Source organism: Brachionichthys hirsutus, chromosome 1 (genome assembly GCF_040956055.1).
Source record: "Brachionichthys hirsutus isolate HB-005 chromosome 1, CSIRO-AGI_Bhir_v1, whole genome shotgun sequence".
NCBI lineage: Eukaryota > Metazoa > Chordata > Actinopteri > Lophiiformes > Brachionichthyidae > Brachionichthys > Brachionichthys hirsutus.
The window spans coordinates 1,316,677-1,341,435 of NC_090897.1; the positions used below are offsets into that span (position 1 = coordinate 1,316,677).

Genomic DNA, 24,759 nt, shown 5'->3' on the forward strand with positions numbered 1-24,759 from the left:
ATATCGCAGCAGTTCTTTAGAGGTCGTACACTCGGAGTTTCCTTTGCCACATTAAAAACATTTTCCTTCCGCCGCATCTCAAACGGATCGAACTCCCGACTGGACTTTAAACCAGGGACACGTCTCACTGTGACGGCCGCTCACCTTCGGCAGGCCCTTCTCCGACATGGCGTTGAGCCACTGGATCACGTTGTCCGTGTGTCGGAAATGGAGGCCGGTCGCCTGGAGCAGAGGAAAAAACAGTCAGGCTCAGACTCCGATCCGTTCAATAACGAGGGGGGGGGGGGGGGCTGCTGATCCCAGCGCTGCAAACATGAAGCCGTTTTGATGATGCGCCGAAACACAAAGACGCGTCTTCACCCCTGTAGCGCGTCTGCTCGCGGTCGTAGATCTTCTTCAGCGAGACGGTCCGCGGGGCGAAGAAGTTGCCCAGCTTGGCCAGGTAGACGCCGTTTCTTAGCCCCTCCTCCAGCTCTGTGGTGGGCGGCAGCTCCTCGTCCAGACACGCCTCCATCCACCTGCACAGAGCGCCCCAACAATTAGTCTAAAAAGCACCCTAAGAATTTCCCTGCAGCCAAACCCACTTCTTCTGCACGCCGCTGGAGGTTCGGGACTGCAACCCCTCCCCCCCCCCCCCCCGCCCCCGCCCTGTGGGAACCTCCTCCGGAACGTTCCCAGCATTCCTCACGTGTGACATTTCATTTCTTGCAGGTCATATTGCGGAACGGCATTCCTGCTGCGCGCCCGTTCTCAGCCGGGGGCCACGGAGCGCGTGCCGAGCTCTCGCACCGGGACGGGGCTGGCGGGACGGGATTCCAACAGCTCCGCGTCATCGCCGCCCCGTTCCCAGCAGTGAAGACGCTCCTCGAACCTCCATTTTCAGCCCAGCTCCATGCCGCCTCAGTTTTCACGCATTTTCCAAGCCCCACGGAATATTCTTTACTCTGACTACGCACACGCCGAACGCACCAAAACGAAAGATCAAAGTCTCGTCCTTCATCAGAAGAGGAAAGCGTGTTCCTACCATTATTCGCTCGGGTTAGGGTTAGGGTTATGTCAGGGTTTAGACGTGAACGGCACTCAAAGAGTTAAGTACATAAAAAAAAAAAAAAAAAACACTCCTGGATCGGATTCCATGGAATATTTTGGAAGGATGGATCATGGTTCAGGCAAGAAGCCCCGACAGTGGTGTGGGTCGAGAGCGAGAGAGAGAGAGAGCGAGAGAGAGAGGCGACGTAACGCCACACAAAGACGGAACATTTTGTACCTTCTCTCCGTAAAACCGTGACGTTGCAGATTCATAATGAATAAATCAGATGCCGGACGTGGATCTTTAAGTACAGCTTTAGCGATGGTTCCCAGTCTGGTGGGGGGGGGGGGGGGGGGGCTGCTCAACGCGAGCAGAGGGGCTTTAAAATGAAATCAGACGGAATGAACACGGCATTGGAGGAAGACGAGGAGGAAGGTGAACCTGAAACTTGTCCGTTTGCTTCTCCAGTGAACTTTGGCTTCTCCTTCATTCCTGCTTATCCTCATGCCCCCCCCCCCCCCGCACCCCCCCTGCCAGGTCCAGTAGAGCCTGCCCTGCTCCAAAAACACAAGAAGTGATTATAAAAACCTGGAGTTTAATCATTGACTGAGGAATTTCACAGCGTGGGGGGGGGGTGGGGGTGGATTGAGGTCAAATCAAACACTCCCACTCTTCAGTAACGAAAAGGTCGACTCCATCCTGGGTTGAGATTAAAGATTCCTCTCGGACCGGCAGAGCCGGAATATTCGATCCGATCGGAGCTAATCCCGGCCTCGATCCGGTCGGAGCTAATCCCGGCCTCGATCCGATCGGAGCTAATCCCGTCCTCGATCCGGTCGGAGCTAATCCCGGCCTCGATCCGGTCGGAGCTAATCCCGTCCTCGATCCGATCGGAGCTAATCCCGTCCTCGATCCGGTCGGAGCTAATCCCGTCCTCGATCCGGTCGGAGCTAATCCCGGCCTCGATCCGGTCGGAGCTAATCCCGGCCTCGATCCGGTCGGAGCTAATCCCGGCCTCGATCCGATCGGAGCTAATCCCGGCCTCGATCCGATCGGAGCTAATCCCATCCTCGATCCTTCATCGGCCAGAAGACCTCTGGCTGAAACAACTTCCCCCCCCAGGAAGTGGAGACATGAGGTCAGCAGACAGGCCGGCCATTGAGGCCGAGGTGACCCCCCCCCCCCGGTGTGAAGGCCCAGGTCTGCCAGCCGGGAACAAGCCCCTCCTTTGACGCCACGCTGGAGCGGGACAGCCCCCCCCGCCCCCCCCATAAAGACTGCAGACTGAAAACCCTTTCATCACGGCTCCACGCCCTCCCCTGGCCAGAACAAACATGGCCACACCCTCCACTTAACCAGCGGAGCAGCAGCTCTGAACGGGCTTTCAGAACGTCAGCAGCTGGATTAGAACAGCTGGAGCAGAGACAACACAGAGTCAGGCTTTGACACCAGCGCCAGCAGAGTTGGACTACAAATGCTAACGTTAGCTAGAAGGGAATGACGGATTTAACCACCGGGCGCCGTCGGTCACACGTTTATGTATCTGGATCCAACGAGGACGACAAGATGAGACGTGGCTCGTCCCCCGCAGACGAGGTTTGTCCCCGCAGACGGGGCTCGTCCTCGCAGACAGAGACCGTCCCCGCAGACGGGGTACGTCCCCGCAGACGAGGCTCGTCCCCGCAGACGGAGCACGTCCCCGCAGACGGAGCACGTCCCCGCAGACGGGGTACGTCCCCGCAGACGAGGTTCGTCCCCGCAGACGGGGCTCGTCCCCCCGCAGATGGAGCACGTCCCCGCAGACGGAGCACGTCCCCCCGCAGACGGAGCACGTCCCCCCGCAGACGGAGCACGTCCCCGCAGACGGGGCACGTCCCCCGCAGACGGGGCTCGTCCCCCCGCAGACGGGGCTCGTCCTGCAGACGCCTCGCCGGCGAGGCAGCCGATTGTTCTGGTGTGTAGCAGCTTCCATCGGCTCATTGTGTAGAAGCTGGGTCGGGGCTACAAGGAGACAATGACAGATTGTGTCCAGACAAAAGACCCGGAAAGAGCATTTTAATCATTTTAATATATTTAGACCGAGTTGGAAAGTGATCAATAGAAAAGAGAGTCTCTCTAACAAAGCGCTGATAATCCAGCTGAAAGCAGAAAAGTAAGCTCCTCGGGGCCGGAAATAATAACAGCTGTGCGGTGGGTTGAAAGGTCACGGTCACTGGGGCCAAATGTGACCCCCCCCCCCCCCCCCGGGTCTTCTTCGTCCGTCAGGACTGATCAGCAGCAAAGGAAAGTCCGCAGCCGGAAAACACGAAACGCAAGTGTTGGATCGGAGCTGCTCATTCATGCTTTGCTGCAACGCTGGAATCTGTGCACCAGCTGACCCCCCCCCCACCCCCCCACCCCCGACCTGAGAGCCACGCAACCGACACGGCATCGCCGCGCGATCCGAGTCCAGCCACTAGAACCTACAGTCAGTCACAATTCGGCTTCTATTAAAGGTTTTCCCAACTTTCAGCGTTTACTCCACCTGCAGGGGAAACACTGGGGCAGGAAATGCCCCCTGGGGGGTAAATAAAATACTTTCTGAGGACTGTACCGTTTGTAGTCGCAACACCAAGTGATGTAAGCTGGCAGTGGTTGGCATAGCAACGACATTTGTCCATTGTGTCCCACTTTGGGGGGGGGGGGGCAGCTAAAGTCCTTTAACGTTCACAGGCTTCACGGTTTCTCTTTAGAGGAGCTAAAAATGCTCCCCGAAAGTGAGAACCGCACCAGAACCTGGACCCGGACCCGGGTAAAGACGGGGACGCTTAGAACCGAAAGGTTCCGTCCCGCTTTGGTTAGAATAGAAAATGGAAGTCTTGGATTGGACAAGCAGTTTTATCCATTTCTAGTCGATCAATAATCGATATTTTTAACCGTTGCAGCACCGACACCCTTTAATATTCACTCAGTTCCATTTTGTAGGATTAGAGGCGGGTTTAGAACGTCCGCGGCGGGTCGGCGCCGCCACCGATCATCAATCTGGGGACGGGCGGTGTGAAAGCGCCGCTCACTGTTGTCACGGTGACCAATCAGGCTCTGCCGTGACCGTGTGAAAACAGGAAATTACAGGCAAACGTCCGGAAGCTGCAGGAGGAACCAGGTCCGCCGGCGTGGCGTTTCAGAACCCCGGTCGATCGTTGCACTTTAAACGGCGCGGCACGGCGGATTTGGGTCATTTGGTTTGGAAGTGTTGTTTCCCATCAGGTCCTTAAACCCCGCCCCCCCCCCCCCCCCCAGTTAGGGGGGAACCCGGTCATTTCATACACTTACCCAAAACACTAATTAGACGCCGATGCAACGCCACAATAACCGTCTGTGCTGCGAATAGAAGAAGAGAAGAGACTGCTCTGTACTTTATCCCACCACAGGGGGGCGGGGTGAGCAGCACAGATGTGGCAACCGGATGGATGGACGGACGGATGGGTGGATGGATGGACGGACGGATGGGATGGATGGACGGATGGACGGATGGATGGACGGACAGATGGGTGGGTAAATGGATGGATGCTCGAATTCGAGAGTGGAACTGATTTGATTTGTTGATCAGAAAATGGAGAACTGAGGAAACGCTCGACGGTCCCACGATCGCAGAGGCGGGACTCGAACCCCCCACCTTCACGTCGTTAGTGAAGCACACGCAAAGCAGCAGCTGTGCAGAATAACAGGCCTGGAGTGGAGCAGGAAGCGACTCTGCGGCCGCCGCGAGGCGGCTAGCGTCCGGGAAAACCCGTTCCCCTTCACAAGGGAAGGGTCTCGTCTGAGACTCGCCACTCGTCTGGGTTCCGTCCGGAACCACCCGCGGACGCCGCCGCCGTGCGCCGACGCAGCACGGTCGTACGGAGAACATGTCCGACGGCATTCCCGGGAAGACTCGGCGAGCGAACGGAGACGAAGGCAACGCAGAGAACGGAGATCAATAAAGCCAAACCGGAAAGTCGCTGAAAACGAGCCGATTCAAACTTCGTCTAACTGTAAATAAACACCCAATAATCCATAATTAAACAATGAACGGCTGATCGATGACCTGAAGCACACGCAGGTGGAAAGGATCGGCGAGCGGCGAGCTCAGATTCACGCCGCTTCGCCCTCAGGCGCCGGATTCGAACGCGACGGACGGATTCCATCGCAGGCAGTAGCGATAGCGTCTCCATGGCGACAGAGTCACAATACATTCCCGTAAGGCGCAGGGTCTCACGCCCTCGTACCCGACGGCGTCCTCCGCCCGCCCTCAGGTGTCGCCATCGTGGGGCGGGTCTACCTGAGCCGAACTTTGTGAACGATGGCGAGAGCGGAGACGCTGGACGATGAAAGCAGAACCGGTGCCGGACGTCTGACACGTGCCGCGCAGTCACACGGCCGCTTGGAGAACACACCGGAACCCGCCGCCATGGCAACCGCGGTTTTCTGAGGCAACAAAATGAGCAACGACCCGAGTCACTTCCTGCCTGCCCAGCATGATCCTGTTTTTCATGCGCGTACGAAGCAGAACGCACGAGCGAGATCACTCCAGGAGGCGCCAAAAGACGTTCTCAGATCTTTAGGGGGGGGGGGGGGGGGGGCTTGGAGCTGCTGGGTTCAGCTCCGAGGCTTCAGCCATGATCGGTTCTGGACCGCCGGCCTCTGGAGGCGAGCAGCTTTCGTGTTTTCAGTCACTCAACTCTGACACGAGACGACATGAAGCTTAAAAACGGCATCACAACTACCCCCCCCCCCCCCCCAAAAAAAAAAGAAGTTTAAAAAACATTGAGAAATGTTTCAATTCCGGCAGCACCTCGTTAAAAAAAAAAAAACCCTTGTGGATGAAGGCCGGTACTGATGCTCAGCGGGTAAAGAACCGCCTGCGTCTGGATCGGCACCAAAGGGGGACGGGTTCTTTCCAGGCCCGCTTCTCCATCCTTCAGCCAGACCGTCCCGAGAGGAGGCGGAGCCAGCTCGCAGGTGAACCCTCTCTGCTTACCTCTTGGCCTCCTCCAGGTGACACAGGTACTCGTAGGCCATGTTCTGCTGCCGCCGCTCGTCCATCTCCTCCGCCGTGAGCCGCTCCACGCCGTCCAGGACGGCTGGAAGGGAAACAGGAACGAGCGTGAGGAGAGAAACGACCTGGGGGGGTTGGGGGGGGGCAGCGATACAACGAGGCCCAGTTTCTGTCACGTCTGAGGTGGGGCAGTCGAGCCTGAATGGGATCACAGCCCAAACCAGCAACAGGTAAATCCTGATTGTGTAGAAAACTGCCGTGTTCCCCTGAGCAGCAGCTCCTGGGAGTCGCACCAGCAACCCACATGGGTCCGGGTCAGATGAGCAGGCCTCTTCCTCAGCGCTGCCACACGTTTCTCTTTTTGATTCTCTTTTTTTTTTTTAACGCGGAAGTCACATTTAGACGTTAAAGCACGCCGCCAGAAGCGACGCGATCGGGCTCGGCCCGCTTCGAACGCCGGACCGAGACTCCTCTGGAGCTGCGGGCTCGGACCCGGAGCCGCGACCCGGAGCCGGTTCTCCCTCCCCCCCCCCCGCCCGCTCGCCTGGCGTCTCAAGGTGGGCAGAAAAGTTTCAACTCACAGCCATATCTCGGTCGGAACCCGTCCGCGTCGTCTGAAGTTGACATCCTCCAATCGCTGAAGAAAAAAGTTTGACGCAGAAAAGCGCGGCGCTTCGACCCGGGAAGGACCTTCCGGTCCGCTCGTTCCTCCTCTGGACGGTTCGGGGCGAGACTTTTCTGCTTCTTCAAGCCTCCCTGATGTCACTGGGTGTGTTCTTCCTAATCCTGAAGTATGCGTTTCAGGAAACGGCGCTCAACTGCCTTCAGGCGCGGCGCGGCGCAGCGCCCCCTGCTGGTCGCCGCGCGCAGGAGGCGCGCTGGCCTCAGGGAAAGGGGGGGGGGGGCCCGTTCAGGAATCGTTACCCCCGCCAATCGATCCCGATACCCGTCTAAATAAATACAAATCCAGATTTTCCCATTTACTTATAGTTTAGGTTTTCTCAAACGATCCTATCTTGTAAAATCTGCATTAAATTCAGTCACCAGAAATCATGAAGGGGTCCGATCAGAACCATCATGAAACACGTCTTCTGGTTCTGATCCAGAATGAGGTCAGGAACAAATATTACATTTTAACATTAAACCCGCCCCCTTGAATATTTAATCCCGATTCCTTTGAGCTGAGCCCGTTTGATGTTCCTGCTGCTTGGAACTCTGTGATGTCGGACTTTTATGTCACCTTCAGCAGATCATCACTTGTTCTACATCCTTTTTGACTTGCTCCTTATTATTTGTCTGCATCGGCACCGTCGGTTCTTTCCTCGCTCATTCCCCTTCTCCCGGGCTCTTCATCCTAAAGCAAGCAGCCAATCAACACGGGTGACAACGGTCTCCTAGGTGACCAAAGAGCGCTGGAGTCTTCCTTTTCGACTGTCAGGCAGGACATCGTGTGACCGGGTCGCTTCGACGGTTTTTCCTGCAGCGTTCTGGAGGTCCCACTTCAGCTGATAAACTCTTCTTTTTGGGCTGGATTTATTCCTCCATTCTGACTGAATTTAGAAAACTGCTTCTCTCCGTCTCCCCAGCCCCCCCCCCCCCCCCCCCCACCCCCGCCTGACAGCCCAAACCTCACGCATGTTAATTCTTCCAGGCGGGGCTACACGAGTCGATATAAGGGAGGAGAAGGTCCGGCGGACGTAGTCCAACTCTCTGCTCCTCCAGTCTTTGTCTGACGCCTCCTGCCGGACCTCCTCCTCCTCCTCCTCCTCCTCCTCCTGCTCCTCCACCGGGGCCAGCACCATGGATAGCTCCGGGATGCTCCGCGGACTGCTGTTTGTCTGTCTGCTGTCCATCATGTGTCGCGTCCAGGCGTCCCACGAAGTCTCCGCAGAGGACTTCGGAGTGGACAAAGCGGAGCCGGCAGCAGACAGAGACCTGGTCAGTATCCGAATGCTGGATCAACCCGGGTGTAGATCTGGATTAAAACATGTCCGTTCTCACTGGACCCAGATTATAGCTGTCCTTGTACAACCCCGTTGATTAGATTATTAGATTGACAGCTGTTTTTAAGTCACCCCCCCCCCCTTGTGTTTGCTGCTTTGATTTGATTTTCTTCCCTGCATGGTTCTTGTCGTCTGATGTTTTGCTGCATTTTAAATCTGCCTTATAAATAATTTCCCTTTGCTGCAACACAGCCTCGTTTCCTAAACTCGGGAAACATTTTTCTGGATCAATAACATTTTAAGAATTTTAACTCATCACAGGAGGGGGGGGGGATCTTTGTACAGATTTATAAGCAAGTCATCATCTTGGTTTTAAACAGATTATTACAATGTAAAAATCTTTTTGCAAATACAGATAAATATGTTGTCTAATCTCTTTATTCTCGGCACAGACTAACCTTCTCAATACTCAACATGTTATTGGATTCTACGTTTTTGCCAGCGTTAACTCGGAGGCTGTGATTTGACTTCTCGTTTTTTTGCGATCCGCTCCTCAGATGGAAGCGCTGGAGGCTGTGCTCGGCAGGATGCCCAATCGGATCTCCTCCACGGAGAAAAGAGGCAGCATCCCCGTGGTAACGTCTCTGCTATATTCATGCTCTAAACCACGACGCCTCCAGCAGGGCTGGAAGGACGAGATCCACTTTAATAAAAGTCGGAACGCCACATATCGATGTGGCGTGCAGAATGGACCCCGCGTGCAACGTGACTGGCGATCTGTTTTATTGAATCATTGATAGATTTTGTTCCTCCTGTGAAATAATATGTTGTATTATCATTTAACAGTGTCATCGTTGGGACCCTCGACACACAGTTTCACAAACGCTCCAAAATAAATAGCATTTTCAGTGCTAAAAAAAAGTAAGAGGGAAAAAAAATGCTGAATTTAATCTGTCTTTGTTCTGGATTCCAGTCTTAAAATTTCTGATTTTCTTTTCCAATTTTCAACATTTTTTCAACATTTCCGTCTGTTATGCAGAAAAAAACAAATCTCTGCAAAACGAAGAAAAAAAATAATCACATTAAATGAACAAGTTTAAAACTAGAACTTCTTTCCCAATGATATCATCAATAATGTCAATCTGAGCATTGATCTGCTCAGTTTTAACGTTTCTGACGCCTCAAAGGTGGGGCCCGGAATGTTCACCTGAAAAACCTCCTTACCTCCTGCCAGGAAAGAATCAACGAGACCCCTCGCGGCTGTCCAACTAGTTACTGACTGTAACTAGTTGCTACACTTGCTACGCATGTAATGGAGTAAAACACAAGTGAAGTCCAGGAGATTGTTCCAATAAGAAACAGAGTCATTTAGAGATTTGTTTGATTAGTTCTTCCTCTTCCCTCTGCTTTCTTTGCATTCCTCCTCCACCATGAATTAAACCGGTCAGTAAAGGAACCCCGCCAGTAATTAAAAGATAACCAGAAACGACTCAATGCCATTACGGACTAATTAAGGTATAGCTGCTGATCTCCAATTAGCTGCAAAGCTATACCGAAGCCTTTCCGTCGCCGAGATCTGGCCAAAGAAATGGATTCCATTCATTCACCGGAAAACGATTAACGTCTCAATCTGAATGAAATCAGGAGAGTTAATAGAAGGTGGACACGATTAAACGAGGATGCAGCTCGCTTTGTGGTTTGACGCGTCCGGCCTTCTCCCTCCTCCCTCCGGCAGTGCGGGATGGGCGACCGCTGCGCCATGAAGTTCGGGCCTCGCATCGGGAAGCTGTGCGACTGCAGCAGAGGAGCCAACTGCAACGCTTACCTGCTCAAGTGCATCTGAGGAGTCCTCGGCACACGCCTCTGCAGGACCGGACGCCCCTCACCGACTCCACAACGCCCGGTGCCGTCCCAGACCGCCGCGCATCGTTGTCGTCTGTGCATGGATTTGTTTTTGTTCCGCCGACATCTGACACAGCATGTAAATGTTTTAATGTTAAATAAACGCCGTTATAGACACGACTCTCATTCAGTGTTCGCTCGTGCAGAAGGAGTCCTGCTCCACGGTTGTGTTGAATGTCAAAGTCGTATTCGAATAAATTCAGATGTTTCATCACGTTTTTCAGATGTCATTCGTGCAGATTCATCCTAAGGAAAGACATTAAACCGATCCAAAGGCGTTCATACTTTCCCACTCAATGATCCACCGTGTTCAAATATTCAAATATTAAGCACCAGGAGATGTAGACAAAAACACAAGTGCATTCAGTGACATCATTAACCAGCACCAATCAAACATGAGATGATTGTGACATGGAGGGGGATGAAAATGTAACATGTCTTCTTTTCCACAGAACAATGCAAAATATTTTAGAGGGTTCTATAGTTAATATAATAATTACATTCATTTATATGAGTCTTAAGTTAGTGGATGATTGATGTAGTAGAGCATAGTTTTCCTTCTGAGATTGAGGTGTAACAATTTTTACACTGAATTCCTCAAGATTTTACTGTTAAACCCTTTTGAAGAATCGTAGAACCAAAACAACTTTCTTAAATGGGCTAAAAAACCGAATCTGGGAATGATGAAGACACAATTATCTTTCATTTCATTTACGAGTATTGATCTTTACTGAAAATTAGTCGATCCGGGAATCTGGTTTTAATATAAAATGCGTGGTTTTCAGTTTGGATTGTATCTGTTCTGTGTAATTTAGCTTTTAAATCGCCACATTTTTTTGAAAACCTAAACTAAATCGAAAACCTCTGATGTAAAGGAACGTAAGAGCATTTATTATATTGATGACATTGTTTAGAAGAAGCATAAATTCAGGTTTCAGCTGTGATATTAGCAGCTAGCGGCTAACAGCTGCAGCTTAGCCAGCAATGATGTGGCTTGTGTTTAGTTCAACGGCTGCTATGGAAGTGAACTAAACTCGAAAGGAGAGTTCTGATGCAGCACATTTCTATTCTCTTTTATGTTTTCCTGCTGTTAGCTTCTGTTTAGCTAACTCTGACGCCGCAGAAAGGCGGCACACAAAGTTCAGAGTAAAAAGTTTTACTTCTCCAGACGTTTTGTGCCGAGTCATGTTTGCATGGCAACTTTATTCCTCCTTCTGCTTGCACATATTTAATCTCTAGCCGTCCTGCGTCCCGGAGGAGTTGCGGCCGGCTGACGGAGGGCTTTAAGCGCTAAACGCTACACCGAGGCTATTTTAATCCTGCCATCAAACTGCAGACCACAAATGAATAATACATTCCCAGGACTTCGTGTTCTTGTCGCCGTTCAGCTTCCTGCCGTGCTCCGTGTCCTCGGGTCGTGCGCGTGCGCGGCTGCCCGCTGAGATTCCGTGACCCAGCAGGATTTCTTCCGATCAGTTTCCAGGTGAGTATTGATCATGGGAATGTTGACGCGGTTCGAGGCAGACGGCGTTTCTTTTATTTCCTTGGAGACGTATGGAGCAATCACCGCACGGCAGAAGATCGTTTACCCACGCAGGGGGTCAGCTGTTGACCTTTGACCCTCCGGTCTCACTGCGTTACTTTCGTCTTTTTATTGATTAGTAATGTTGTGAAGTCCTTAATGACCTGCATTAGTGTTAAAGCATTATTACGGCATTTTACCTGATGGTGACGGATAAATAACGAGGCTTGCCGTAAAAAAAGAAAAGCGTCTGGAGATAAAATATAAATGTCGCGCAGAGGGTTGAACTTATTCTACTGGACGTTTGCTTCAAGGCATCTGACATCCGTGTGTTCTAATTCGTGCGTTGATGTTGTGAGAACGATTTAGAGATCCGCGTTCTCTGCAGGATTCCGTATAATAACGGAAGGTCGTAATTACGCCGAGGCACCGATTACGCCGCTCTGTGATAAGGTTCGGCTTTTGTGAAAACGTCCCTGAACTTAAGCAAAGAAAGAAAATTCCTGAGTTTATAAATCACATAAATGCTCCAGAAAAAAAAACCCAAATCCTGATCCATTCATATCGTGTCAACTTTAAAATGAAAAGGATCCATCACGCATATCTTTGGGCAACGCGGTTAAATGAGTCCCGCATTTTTAATGTGAATGTCTGAGGACTGCGCTGACGCTGTGGCGTGGACGGAGAGCCCTCCCGTTGACATTTATCAGAGCCGCGAATAACAAAATCATCCCAGGCCGCAAGTGAACCGCTCGGATTCCAAATTACTTTAATGGGTTGCCGATGACTTGCAAGTTAGGACATCACAATCTGCGTCAGCCGGCGGCATCGCTGCAGAGGCGCTCACAATGAGATTCCTCACCAGGAAGGGAAGTCTGGGCTGGATGGGGAAGACAAGGCCATTTTTCAGGGGCTGATGCTTCACCCTTAAACGCCAGCAGCATCCTGTCCTGATCCTATAGTTTGCAGCGAGGATGAGATAATAAATAGATTTTTAACTTTTGGGTTTTCCTCCTTCGCTAATCAGGATTCTCCTCCTTTCCTTTCTGAATCAATCCTCCAGAATGATGCGATTGCTCTTTTCTGCAACCTGCAGATTCGCTAATTTACTAAATTAATTTGTTTCATTATCTTAATTCAATAAACCCAATGTGATCTGACGTCATCAATGCCTTTAAAATTAAAAACAACAAATTTAACTACATGTGATGCTGAAAAATGTCTCTGCGTGAACTGCGCCACGCAATAATACAGGCTCCCACCAGACGATGGCGCTGTTTCTTCAGACATTAACGTGCATGATCTCCCGCAGCGTGGAGGATCGATTCATCAGTTCGATCAACTGGCGGTTTCTACGGAAGCCGCGAGGGAGAAGTGAGAAATAAAAAGTCAATCTGCCTTTAATTGTGTTTATAGGCGAATAATTTTAAAAAGCGTTTTACGTTGATATTTATGATCAATGAATTATTAATAATTGATGTACATTATTGAATGGAAACGGGAAGATTTTTGATCAGGGTAAAAACTATTTTATTTCATGCTTGTTACTATAATGCAGGTCGCATAAGTTTACCAATATTTTTAAATTCACCAAATGAATGATCAAGTTTCCAATTTGGATTCCATCTATTAATTCATATCCCACTTTGACTTTCATCATGGAAAATCTGTTTTCAGGTACAGACCTGGTAACAGCAGCTATGATTAGTTATATTTACAGTTTAGTTACTTCTACCAAACTCATCTTTTCACCTGTGCCATTAGTTTGTGGATTTATCTGCATGATTAAATCATCATCAGCTTTGATTTCTGACGTTATGGGGGCGGGCTTTCAACATTTACTTCTTGATAAAAAAGATCAGGCATGTTCAGAGGGGATTTTTTTTTTCGCATTTAAAATATTAAATAAATACAATTAGAATTTTCAATTTTCAATTCGCGACCCGGGTTTCGGAAGAAACGGTCAGCAAAATGAAGGAATGAATGAAAATTTAAGTTTAGCATTTGAAATTATTAATTTTAAATGTTAAAATCTGAAATTAAAATGTTTAAAAAGTTGGATGCACGATATTTAAATTGTGGTCTGTTACATAAAAATATCTGCGCAGCGTAACAGATGACTGTTTGATAAAGCTGCATCATCTGGCGGGGGAGGAAGTGACAGCCATTTTGTGAAAACATTTCACACACGAATGCCTCGTTCTTCACCTCCTGCGGTCTGAATAACGAAATGTCACCGACACGTCGACATGTTTTAGTCCGCTCCTTCTCATGAAAACTTTTAATGATCTAAAACCGTCCACGTTTGATTTGTGAGGTCGACGCGGCTCACCTTTTCAGACCTTCTCGGCCGGAAGTCGTTTCCAGCGGGACTTTACTGAGACAGAAAAAGGCTTCGGCCTCCAAGCGAACGCTGAAAGCTCCTCGGTGACGAATGGGAGTCATTAAAACAGCTCGGACAGGGTGAATTCTTCACCTCTAATTAGTTTTAGATGCTTATTGGACGGCAGCTGTGTGGAAAAGATGTCCTGTTGATTGGTCACATGACCACATCAGGAGGAAGCGGAGGACGTTGATTGGACGCGGAGTCGCGGACAGATAAAAACCGTGTATCCGTACATTACACAGGCAAAAGTATATGGACACCCAAATGGTACGTTAAAATATGATTCACGAACATCTAATTAAAAAATAAAATAAAAATCTACCAAGAAGCTCCACACTTCCGGTTCCGGTTTCAGGACGCAAAGGCGTCGTTCCACTCAGCTGTTGGAGCTTTAAAGGAACAGCCCGATCAAAATGTAACATTCCGTCATGATGGGGGGGTCATCTGGAGCTGCAGCATTCTCATGAACCCTGTGACCCCCCCCCCCAAAAAATGATTTTTTTTTTCCATAAAGGCAGATCCGGATCGATAAATCGTTGGCGTCTTTCACAGATGTATCAGCTGAGGAGCATTTTGTCTCCACCTGTGACGATCAGAGACCCCCCCCTTGGATGATGGATCCGTGACGTCCTCCGGTGATTCAGCCTCCCGGGATCGCTGCCTGTCCTGAACGTGTTTAGGGATGTTAGGAGAAAAACAGCTGCAATCGTTCAAAGCGAATTATTGGCCCCTCCCCTTCTCATCGATTCACGATTTACCAGCTTCCTTATTGATCTAAACTTCTAATCTTCAAAGTGTAAATAAATTAATCACTGACGTCACAGCCTAACCAGTGACGTGAGCATTTTAAGATGTAGAAATTCTTTCTCCCCCCCCTTGTGTAGATTTCATATCACAATCAAAATCACTTGGCATTGAAAAAGACACCCCCCCCCCCCCCCCAATCTAACGCCTCATTATGTGCCCACTGATTGCCTCTATTGATCCAGGTTTAACGCCACAGATCATGTTTGTGGCTGTTCCTCCTTTCAAGGTAGAAAACACCCCCCCCCCCCCCCCCCCCTGGAGGCGCGACTTGATCTTTACCGGTGCTCCTTCCTCCTTCCTCCTCATGACACATCCCTCACCTCCTCCTGTTTTCAGATGGGCCTCCGACGTGGAGGCGCGGTGAGAACTGACGTGCTTCCGGAGGTCCGTTTGTGTCATCATCTGCTGAGGGGGGGGGGGGGGGGGGGTCAGGACGACCCGGGAGGTTCACAGCCCAACTATTCACGTGTTTAAGACTCTCTGACTCCAGCGTGTTCCGTTAAAGACCGGATTGCGCCTTTGCGTTTTTGGCGTCTTTGTGTTTTTGTCTCCATTCCGCGTCTCTGCTCTGCAATTACGCAGACAACAGGGTTCATTATTTGGGGACACGCGCGTAAAGCCGAGTAGGCAGAAGCAGAACGGGTCCCGAACCCACAACCCTTCATTAGCTCGCAGTGACGCACAGCATCACCTCTGAAGGATGAATCGGGAACGCGGATCGGCGTGCACGCGCTGTCCTCGTGAATAGCTGATCATGCAGCAACGAGGACGGGTTGGCCCGCGGGCCGACTGAGGGACCCTCAGGCGGCCTTCAGCAGCCGCTTGGGCGCGTCCATCCGGCCGGAGGCGGAGGGGTTCTGGTTTACCTTAAATTTAAGGTGCTTTTTTGGGGGGGGGGGGGGACCTCTGCGGCTTGGGCCCCGCCCCTTCAGTAATTAATTGATTTCTGTTTCTGGTCAGGAGATTTAATTTAATCATTTATTCCTCTTACACTAAACGTATTATTTTTTACCAGCACAAGAGAACCTGGTGACGCTGATGCTTAACCACGCCCCCTCGGATTTCATCCTGGTCCCAGAACGTGACCTTAATCGATCTGCTGCTGCAAAGATATTGATTTATTGATTGAGTGTTCTATATGAACTGATTTCATTTGCTGCCTCGGGCTGAGAGGGAGGAAGACGCTCCGACGACGCCCCCCCCCCCCCCCCCCCCCGGATTTAAAGCTGAAACCCGCTCGACACCAGTGCAGTAATGATGCTCATTAATCACAGGCTTATGTCATCAATAGACTCGAGATAAAGCAATTAGTGATGAGTCATGACTGGAGCCCGACTCAGCTGGGGTTCCGCCTGATCGGCAATCAAAGGGGGGGGGGGGGGGGGCAGCGCCTTCCTTCCACCTTTTCTTTCCACTTTGTTAATGAGACAGCTCCATCGTTTGGGGGGGGGCTTCAAATTTCCCACCTGTTACTGGATTATAGATTATTGGGGGGGGGGGGTCATATGTGACTCTCAAACATCCACCAGTCAGCTGATCATATAGCTATTCGACCGATTGATTAGGTGATCGGATGGCAGCCTCAGCCAAAATGAGACCGGGGAGCGGGTCCAGCTGAGCCGCGACTAGAACCTGATGAACTGGGTTCTGTGAATGAGATGAGAAGCAAGGAGAGAGAGCGAGATGAGTCATGCCTGGAGCTCAGTCCTGCTCCTCCTGCTCCTCCTGCTCCTCCTGCCCCTCCCTGACAGCAGGAGGCTCCGAAAGGAGCGAGCAATGCCGCCTCCGAGGAGTTCTGCACATCAGGCGGGTCCATTCCAGCTGTGGCGTCCAGAACGCGTCTGCTCCGTTAAACTCAGAGAGCATTTAGAAGTAATGTGTTTCCATCTGGATGACTGACTTCATTCACCATAATTATGCCTTTAATTATGATGCTGTTGTGAGTTGTGTGTGTGTGTGTGTGTGTGTGTGTGTGTGTGTGTGTGTTTATTATCCAGAATAATGTTATTTAGCGTCTCTCGTTTAAACTAGACAGCATAGAGGCAAAAAGCCTCCACCAAGGAAGCCCAGTTTCCTCATCAGCTCCTCGGTTCCGATCGGAAACAGAACATGGATCCAGATCAGGCTCGGATCGTTATCGGGCCTCAGGAAATCTCAGTAACTTTCCTCCTTCAGCGTTAAAACTTTCTATATCCGGATGCCGGTCCGGATCACGGCCAAAATGTCATCTTTGTTTTTCCTCTGATCCATATGGATCGTCTCCAGAACCAGAATTCAACAAAAATATAAAGCAGTGGTGTCGGATTAAAGCTCCTGCTGCTGTTAGAAGGAGAAACGGGTTACTTTGTGGCTAAATGACGTCACGACTCAACGTTCTTGTTCCTGTTCCTGTTACTTTTTGCCCAGCAACTTTTACGCGATGACTCACCGCATCCAGCTTTTACGCGTGGCGTGGCGTAAAGAGAGAGGGAGAGAGAGAGAAACGAATGGATCAGGTGGAGCAAGGAGATGGCGGGCGTCAGATAAAAAGGTCTTTGCGCGGGGGGGGGGAGCGGCTTGAGACGGGGAGAGGGCCACACGATGCGGCGCAGCGGGACCACGCACAGCTCCGGGATGCTCCGCGGCGCGCTCCTCTGCGCGCTGCTGCTGCTGCTCGACGCCGGCGCGGCCGGAGCAGAAGAGTTGGACTCCGAGGAGGAGCTGAGCCCCAGAGCTCTGCGGGACTTCTACCCAAAAGGCCCGAACCTGACCAGCGAGAAGCAGCTGGTGAGTCCGGCGTGCGTCGGGCAGGCTGTTGCGCGAATAGCGCACGAAGCCAACTTTGGAAGATTGTTCCAGTACTTTATTCAACGTGCGCATTTGGCTATAAGACGCGTTTACTTGCGCGTAGAATCTCTTCGTGCTTTTTACATTTGTACATTTGTGCACTTTCCTTTTACATTTCCTGCGCGTCCTTTTGCACATCGTGCTTTTTTTTTTTTTTTATTTTTTACATTTATATGCAACATTTAATTTGTGCACTATTTCCAGCTTGGCGCGCTGCACGAAGTCCTCGAGAAGCTGCAGGCTAAACGCCTTCCCTCCTGGGAGAAGAAGTTCGGCCAAGTCCCGATGGTACGGCACCGATAGGCCAGCTTCATTAAACACACACGCGCATCGTGCACAATTGTGAGTGTCGCGCGCGCGCGCGGAAGGATTGACCCGATGCTCTGGTGTCGTTGCTTCCATCCCAGTGTGACGTCGGGGAGCAGTGCGCCGTGAGGAAAGGCGCACGCATCGGAAAGATGTGCGACTGTCCCCGGGGAGCTTTCTGCAACTTCTTCCTGCTCAAGTGCTTATGAATGAATCCCAAACCTGTCACTCCGCCCCTTTGTAATTATTTCTAGTGACGCAGCGGAGGGGCGTGGTTTCTGTTGTCATGTGTCCAAATCCTAAACGTGTGTTTTGAACCTGCCGTTTCACGTGAACGATAATAAACTGCATTATCTTGTTTCGGAAAGAGGTGGAGTCAATCTCGTGACGTTTATTTTTTTAACTTTGTAAGATGATTTTATTTATTTCAGTCAAAAACTTTGTGTGTGTGTGTGTGTGTTCGAGGCGGCCTTTAAAATGTCATCCATGCTGCAGAGGATGGAGTCACATCTATCGCCACGGTAACGCTCTCAGCATCTCATTCATTGATGACATCGTGTCAGATGAATATAAGAACAGGAAACGGTTCGAATCCAAATTTGACACCGAACGGAATCGACACGGGTTCAGCTATACGACCTGATCTGGAGTCAGTTTGAATCAGCATAAAGTGGCGTTTAACCTGGATCCAGACGCTGCCCTGTTCTTATCTCACGGGGGGCGTCGACGTTACGCTTCAGGCGAGACGTGAACATTCTGTGTGGATCCAGATGAGATCTCGACCGAAATCACAAAAGGAATCAGAAAATAAAAAGTCATCTTTCAGTGAGGATGTCAGACATGATGCTGTTCAGATTAACAGAACATCCTGCTTGCCCCCCCCCCCCCCCCTTCATAAAGTCTCCGTTCCTCCGTATGTCAGGAGGACAGAGGATCAGCTCCTCTGAGTTCGGCTCATCGTTTTTCTCGAGTCTCTGTTCTCCGCAGCAGCGCTTCGCGTGGAATCGCCTTCCTCTCTGCTCCCTGTCAGCCGGAAGCCATTATGCAAAGGAGACGGGTACAGATGCGCTTACTGTGCGTGTGCGCGTGCGCGTGTGTGCGTGTCTGCGTGTGTTACTGCAGTAAACACTGATCTGAAGCCAGTCTGCATCATTAATATTAAACATTTGTGACTTAATAACACGTTTAATATTCAATATTCAGATTACACTTATGAAAAACAAATCAATGGAGACATTTTGAAGTGTTTTGAAATCGTTATAACCCTTTATAACGCCGTTTTCTCCAGCGCCACCTGCAGGTCAAACATATGCGACGTTCACGTCAGCTCGGTCAACTCTAAATCCTCGGTGATTGTATTTCCTCCAGGCAGCGAGATCATCGGCCCCCCCGCGTGGAGACGCTTCTCCTCAGCGACCCCCCCCCCCCCCCCCCCATCGGCCACGTCAAGAGTGACGGATGGAGGCGGTGAAGGAGGGTTGAGCGTGTGATGGATGAAGAGGGAGAGGAATTGACAAACGATGCGGGTAAACCGATCAATAAATCCACGGGATGAAGCCGATTCGTTTTATTCCACGCGTGAACGCGAACGTGATGACGTGGAGATTCGGTTCTAACGAGCCTCGTGTCAAACACGTCACAGAGATATACCGTATTGGCCCGAATATAACACGACCCCGGATATAATACGACCCCCTCTTTTTCAAGACTCAAGTTTGAGAAAATACTTTTTGAACACCAATTTCAATTTTTATGCAGAAAATAATTACAGTACATCTGAAACAAATGATTATAACAATAAATTCAAGAGAAAAAGCATGTTATTTTGCCACATTCAAATCATGCAAAAACTGTCTCACATCTTAATATCTGAACATTTAAATATGTGAACTAAAGTGCAATCACATTTGTAAATGAATGGCTTCTGGTTTTTAAAATGTAAATAAACCAATCTACTGTGATAAAACAACAAAATTGCAATAACTGCATGAACCATCAAAGTGAAGTCTAACTGGGGAGATCGTTGTTCTCCAGCGCCTCCGGGGTTAACTTCCAGACTTCACGCTGGGGACGAAGGCTGAAGCGCAGCAACACAAGATGGACGCCGGCCAGACGTGCTGAATCACTGAAGCTGCTTTATTTTACTTGCGCTGTTAAACAAAACTCCGTTTCCTCCTATCGCTCGCATATCTCTGTCTCCTAGTTGCGCTCTCTCTCTTTCTCTCTCACACACTCGCTCGCTCAGGCGGGACACACCCCAGCTGGACATGCGCAAACACACACACACACACACACACACATCCACACAGACACATCTCACAACATATGAATAAGGAAAAACATTGCAATAAAATAATGATCAGCGTTTGCTTTAGCCTGGGTAGTTCAGTTCACCATTCGTTGTAACGATATCTGGCGCCATCTAGCGTTCAGAATGGGTATAACGTCTAGACCCCGAATATAACACGACCCGACTTTTTCAGCCTAATTTCAATGCAAAAAACATCGTGTTATATTCGGGCCAATACGGTAAGTCAAATCACTAAATCAAAGCGACACAAAGCAGAAAAAGGGGATGACGTCAAATAAAAGCGACGCTGTCACAGATTTAATGTGAAAAACTACAACCAGCAAAGGCCTAACAGAAGGCTGCTGGTTCTATCCCCATCCTCTGCTGCGCTACATGCCAAAATACCCTTGAGCAACATATTAAATCCAATTTACACCCCCCCCCCCCCCCCATGGGGTTTTGTGATGGCTGCAAATTGCTCCTTGGTGACAGCCCTGACCGGAAGCAACCGCAGAACAAAGGATTTATTCAATCTACCTCTGCAGCTCCACGATCAACCAGACCAGGTCGGGTCCAGGCCGGGTCCAGGTCGGGGGTCGGGTCCAGGCTTCCTGTTACCCCCCCCTCATGGGGAGATTCTAACGAGGGACGCCCCGCTCTGCTGCTCGGGGCGTTTATTGGGGTGTTTATTGGAGACAATCAGGGAAGCATCTTCGGTTACAACGCAAGTGTGCGTGCTGCCATCAGGCGGTCAAACCGGAGAACTACAAACGTCAATTCCAATGTACTGCACTTGTACTTTACAGCATTTGAGTACTTTTATTTAGCTATTATTCCAGTATTTTGTACTACATACTCTTGGGAAATTCTGATCGTTTTGTTGTCGCAGATTAATACAATCTAGAATTAGCATTCACTCATTTTAAATCAGGTTAAATTTCGTAGTATTTTCACACCCGCTGCGGCAAACAAAAACTTTCACCAGCGGACGAAGCTTAGTTGCAGATTGTCAGCATCCAGATAAAGGTCACATCGGGACCCGGGTTCAGACTGAATAACGAAGGGGAAAACGTGGCTTCCTGGTCGTGGGAACATCCGCGTCGTCTGTCGCTGAGCGAGAGCAGATGTAGCAAAGCAGCGTTTAATGAGGAGCAGGTCATCCGGGCCGGTCTCCACGGCAACACCACACTGCATGCTCATTTCTCTGTGGAAATGAAATCCAAACAAACGACTCGGGGAGGCCTGTTAAATCCTTTATTTAGAAATATACGAAACATGACCGCCGGTGAAAACAGAGCAGTTTACTACCTTTGTGTACAACATACGGGAGAGAAACTCCCGTATGTTGTACTAAAAGTACAATCAGTACTTTTAGTATTATTTTTCAATAGGTAATAAAAAAAAAAAAATCCAAAGCAAGAAAAAAAATGAGAAATTTCAGCAACAACCCGAAACAGCCACAGAATTCAAGCGCTACGTACAGCTAGCTAGATAAACGTTGACATCTGACAACAGACTTTATTTCCGTTGGGACAAGCGGAGTCCTGCCCTTCGTTCCCAGCGTTGGGAACGCTACCCGTGTTTTCCCTAAAGCCAAATCAACACACTTTTTTAAAATGGTTTTAAATCTTCACCGACCCCCGACCCCGTCAGGCCGGATACAAACCAGTAAATGTGTCCTTCATTCACTGCGAAGCAGCGTCCCGCGGAACAACTGAAGTAGTTCGGGACTCGGTTTCAGATTTAGAAAAAACATGAAATAAATATTAAATCCTCCAAAAGTGCGTCGCCACAGAACAGGAATCATTCAACGTGCTCCTCTGACAGTGACCTCTAACCACACCAAGGTCATCAACACGCCACACTGGCAGGCAGCCCCCCCCCCCTCTACGACGAGCCGCCGTGCTGCTCGTTCTGGAAGGGGTAGCTGAGCGCCGGGGGGAAGGCCTGACTCCGCGGCTGCTCGTCCAACAGCATCAAGTCCTCCACGTCCTTCCCTCTGAACCTGCGCCTGCAGATCTTGACGGTCACCTTGCGCCCCTGAAACACCTTCAGGGCCTCTTTGGAGGCCATGGCTTTGGCGGCCGACTCGTCGCGGCCGTATCCCGTCCCGATGTACACCGTCTGACAGCGGAGCTCGCACACGTGGCCTTCCTTCTGCGTGCGTCCGGCGGGGAGGCCCATTATGTCCTTCAGCGGCACGAACACGCACGTCAGGGTCTGTTTGCACGACTCCACGCAGCCACGGAGTATCTCAAAATGGTCCAAGTTGGGGCCGAACCCCCCCGCCGACACCAGCTTCCACGCCAGCGCCTTGTAGAGGCGGTTGAAGAAGGGCTGGTGCTCCGCCGGCGCCTGTGGAGCAGGTCCTGACTTCTGACCCACGGGCCTCTGGGCCGTCCTTCCAGCCGACCGGCCGGCGAGCTCCATACCGCATTTGGATCTTTTCACGCAGCCGTCGGCGGCGCCCTCTGGATGAAAACATCAAAGCCTCAGATTTAGCCACCACGTTATTTGATTTTTGTTTAGTATGCTAAATACCGTGAAACAAGCCAGACTTTTAGAATTTTTTTTTCCCAGCCCGAGTTAAATAAACAGGGTAACGAGACCCACACGCCGCTGGCGTTAACCTGTTAGCGACCACACCCTTGTTAAGATATCATCATACACGAGATGGAAAAAATAACGTTTCTAATGCAAGGAGAATGGCGAGCGTCGTTCCCTCCCAACAAGAAGGTTCAGGGTTCGTAGCCCATCCGTTCGGAGTTCGTATGTTTACCTCACGTCTGCGCGGCTTTTCTCCCGCCTCCAAAAATAAAATAAAAACATGCGATGTAGGAGAACTGGCTTCCTCAAAATGTCCGTCTACGCGCGCGGCCCCACGATGTGCTGGCAACGCAGTCGGGGTGTGCCCCCCCCCGCCCCCGCCCATAGCAAGCTGGGATTGGCTCCAGCAACTCCGGTGACCGGCAGAGCGTTAGGAAAACGAATGAAGGTGGGTTTTATTACCTGTGGCGCCGGCACCCCGCCTTCCTCGGGCCATGACTCCGTCCATCGTCGTTCTCTGAATGGGGGCTTCCTCGACAACCAGCCCCTCACCCATGTCTTTGATCTTGTCCATCACAGCCTGTGGATATCTGTCAAACAACATAGAACCCAGACACCCTTCATTTATACGACCTAACCCGTCCTTTCTGGATCGCGTCGTGTTGCGTCAGGGCGTCTCACCTGCAGCCGAGGAAGACGTGGTTGGCCCACACCATGGACAGAGACAGCAGCTTGTCCAGACCGCTGCTGGACACTCCCGGCTCCACGGCGGGATAAGCCTCCATGTTCCTCAGGATGAACTCCCGACGGGCAACCCACTGTTTGCTGGTCTCACAGTAGCCCCTCAGAGACTCGACCCATTGGGCCAGGTGCGGGTTTTGGTCCAGGTACTCTGAAACTACGTTCTTCCTGTTGCTCTCCCCCGCCATCCCTGCAAACAACAAACAGGACACCGAAGTTAGCATAGCTAGCTTGCCTCACCTTAAACTTTGTCGTGGACGTCCAGCGTAACTGTACCGTCAAAAATAACGTATTTGTTAGCGTTTCCGGGCTGCTAGCTAGCGGCGTTTGTGTTATAAATGTGCTGTATGACGCGCCAGTTAAGCTAACCGCTCGAGGTTTCGTACTTTAGCAACTACCGTTAAGTTATTACGACCTGCTAGCCGACTAGCAACGGGGCGACTTTAAACCACACTGATAATTAATAATAATAAAAACTAGTCATTCAAAAAATAATGCGAGTGAAGTAACTTAATCCCCACAATGTGTACAAACTTGTCAAATACTAATAAAAAATAATAAAAAAGCCATACCAAGCGCTCTCCGTCGTGGGGCGCCGCTAGCTAGCTACATGACCGACTGATGACGCAGAACACACGACGCTGACTTTTAGCGGAAAAGGACTACATTTACCAGAGTCGCTTTTGTTTCTTCTTCGATTATTTGATGACGGTTGGCAAAATAACTCGTAGGCGGATTACCGCCATCGTTTGAATGAGTGCGGGCCAGCTTCCGTAATATAGTAATCGCCTTTGTCTTTTGACCCTTAATAATAATAATAATAATAATAATAATAATAATAACAACAATAATAATAAAAGAAGAATCCAACAACAACCCATGAAATAAACTGCTGCGCCCGTCTGAGCTCGATGCGGATATGGCTATTTTAAAAAATCTTTTTCTAAGTATTTCTCACTGTGGGCTATATACTTATATATAAAATGTTCCAAACCTTGATTTCTCAAAGGACGAGCCCGCAGCGCTTTGCCTCGTGTTCTCAGGCTTGAAGACATTTCTCCTCACGTCCACGAGACTCCCTCGGTTCTGACTAACAGGTGGTGAATGCAGATATTTAACCTTTTCTGAAGCTGCCGACACAAAAACAGTCGTTAAGGTCACACGTTGGCATTCGACTCCAAAGGACTTTGGGTGATTAAAGTAACTGAAGGCAGAAAGCGGCTCGTTTGCCTCAATAGGCATCATGTGAATGATTGGCTTTGTGATTTGACTCAGGTGTGGACGGCTGTGAGTCTCTGTCGAGACGTGGGGGTTTCTGCTACGAACTTTGACCCTCCTACAATAGAGTTTCAGAATCTCTTCTTTGTTTGCCAGTAACTTCCTTTAAAACAAATATGGAAAACCTCTTTCTTAAAATAATGTCTCTCATTTATCACTCTCTT

At 50.1% G+C, this 24,759-nt stretch overlaps 4 protein-coding genes across 4 annotated transcripts in view; 2 read left to right on the forward strand and 2 right to left on the reverse strand.

Annotated features, from left to right (window-relative positions):
• Positions 1–6,801, reverse strand: part of iqgap1 (IQ motif containing GTPase activating protein 1) — a 17,622-nt gene extending 10,821 nt beyond the window's left edge. The window contains 4 exon segments of the mRNA XM_068742288.1: positions 42–222; positions 353–518; positions 6,030–6,132; positions 6,629–6,801. Coding sequence (XP_068598389.1) covers positions 42–222; positions 353–518; positions 6,030–6,132; positions 6,629–6,674 — 496 coding nt within the window. The 5' untranslated portion in view covers positions 6,675–6,801.
• Positions 6,802–7,832: 1,031 nt separating this feature from the next.
• On the forward strand, positions 7,833–9,977 carry cartl (cocaine- and amphetamine-regulated transcript-like). The gene is made up of 3 exons (XM_068741855.1): positions 7,833–7,985; positions 8,548–8,625; positions 9,726–9,977. The coding sequence occupies exons 1-3, from the start codon at positions 7,848–7,850 to the stop codon at positions 9,831–9,833; spliced, it is 324 nt and encodes a 107-aa protein (XP_068597956.1). The 5' UTR covers positions 7,833–7,847; the 3' UTR covers positions 9,834–9,977.
• A 7,186-nt stretch (positions 9,978–17,163) lies between these two features.
• On the forward strand, positions 17,164–18,099 carry cart3 (cocaine- and amphetamine-regulated transcript 3). The gene is made up of 3 exons (XM_068745153.1): positions 17,164–17,373; positions 17,638–17,721; positions 17,841–18,099. The coding sequence occupies exons 1-3, from the start codon at positions 17,188–17,190 to the stop codon at positions 17,946–17,948; spliced, it is 378 nt and encodes a 125-aa protein (XP_068601254.1). The 5' UTR covers positions 17,164–17,187; the 3' UTR covers positions 17,949–18,099.
• A 3,174-nt stretch (positions 18,100–21,273) lies between these two features.
• Positions 21,274–23,941, reverse strand: cdkn2aip (CDKN2A interacting protein). Its single transcript, XM_068739642.1, has 4 exons — positions 23,890–23,941; positions 23,258–23,507; positions 23,039–23,166; positions 21,274–22,500 (listed from the first exon to the last, which is right to left on the reverse strand). Exons 2-4 carry the CDS (start codon positions 23,503–23,505, stop codon positions 21,917–21,919), a joined length of 960 nt encoding a protein of 319 aa, XP_068595743.1. The 5' UTR covers positions 23,506–23,507; positions 23,890–23,941; the 3' UTR covers positions 21,274–21,916.
• Between the last annotated feature and the right edge of the window lie 818 nt (positions 23,942–24,759).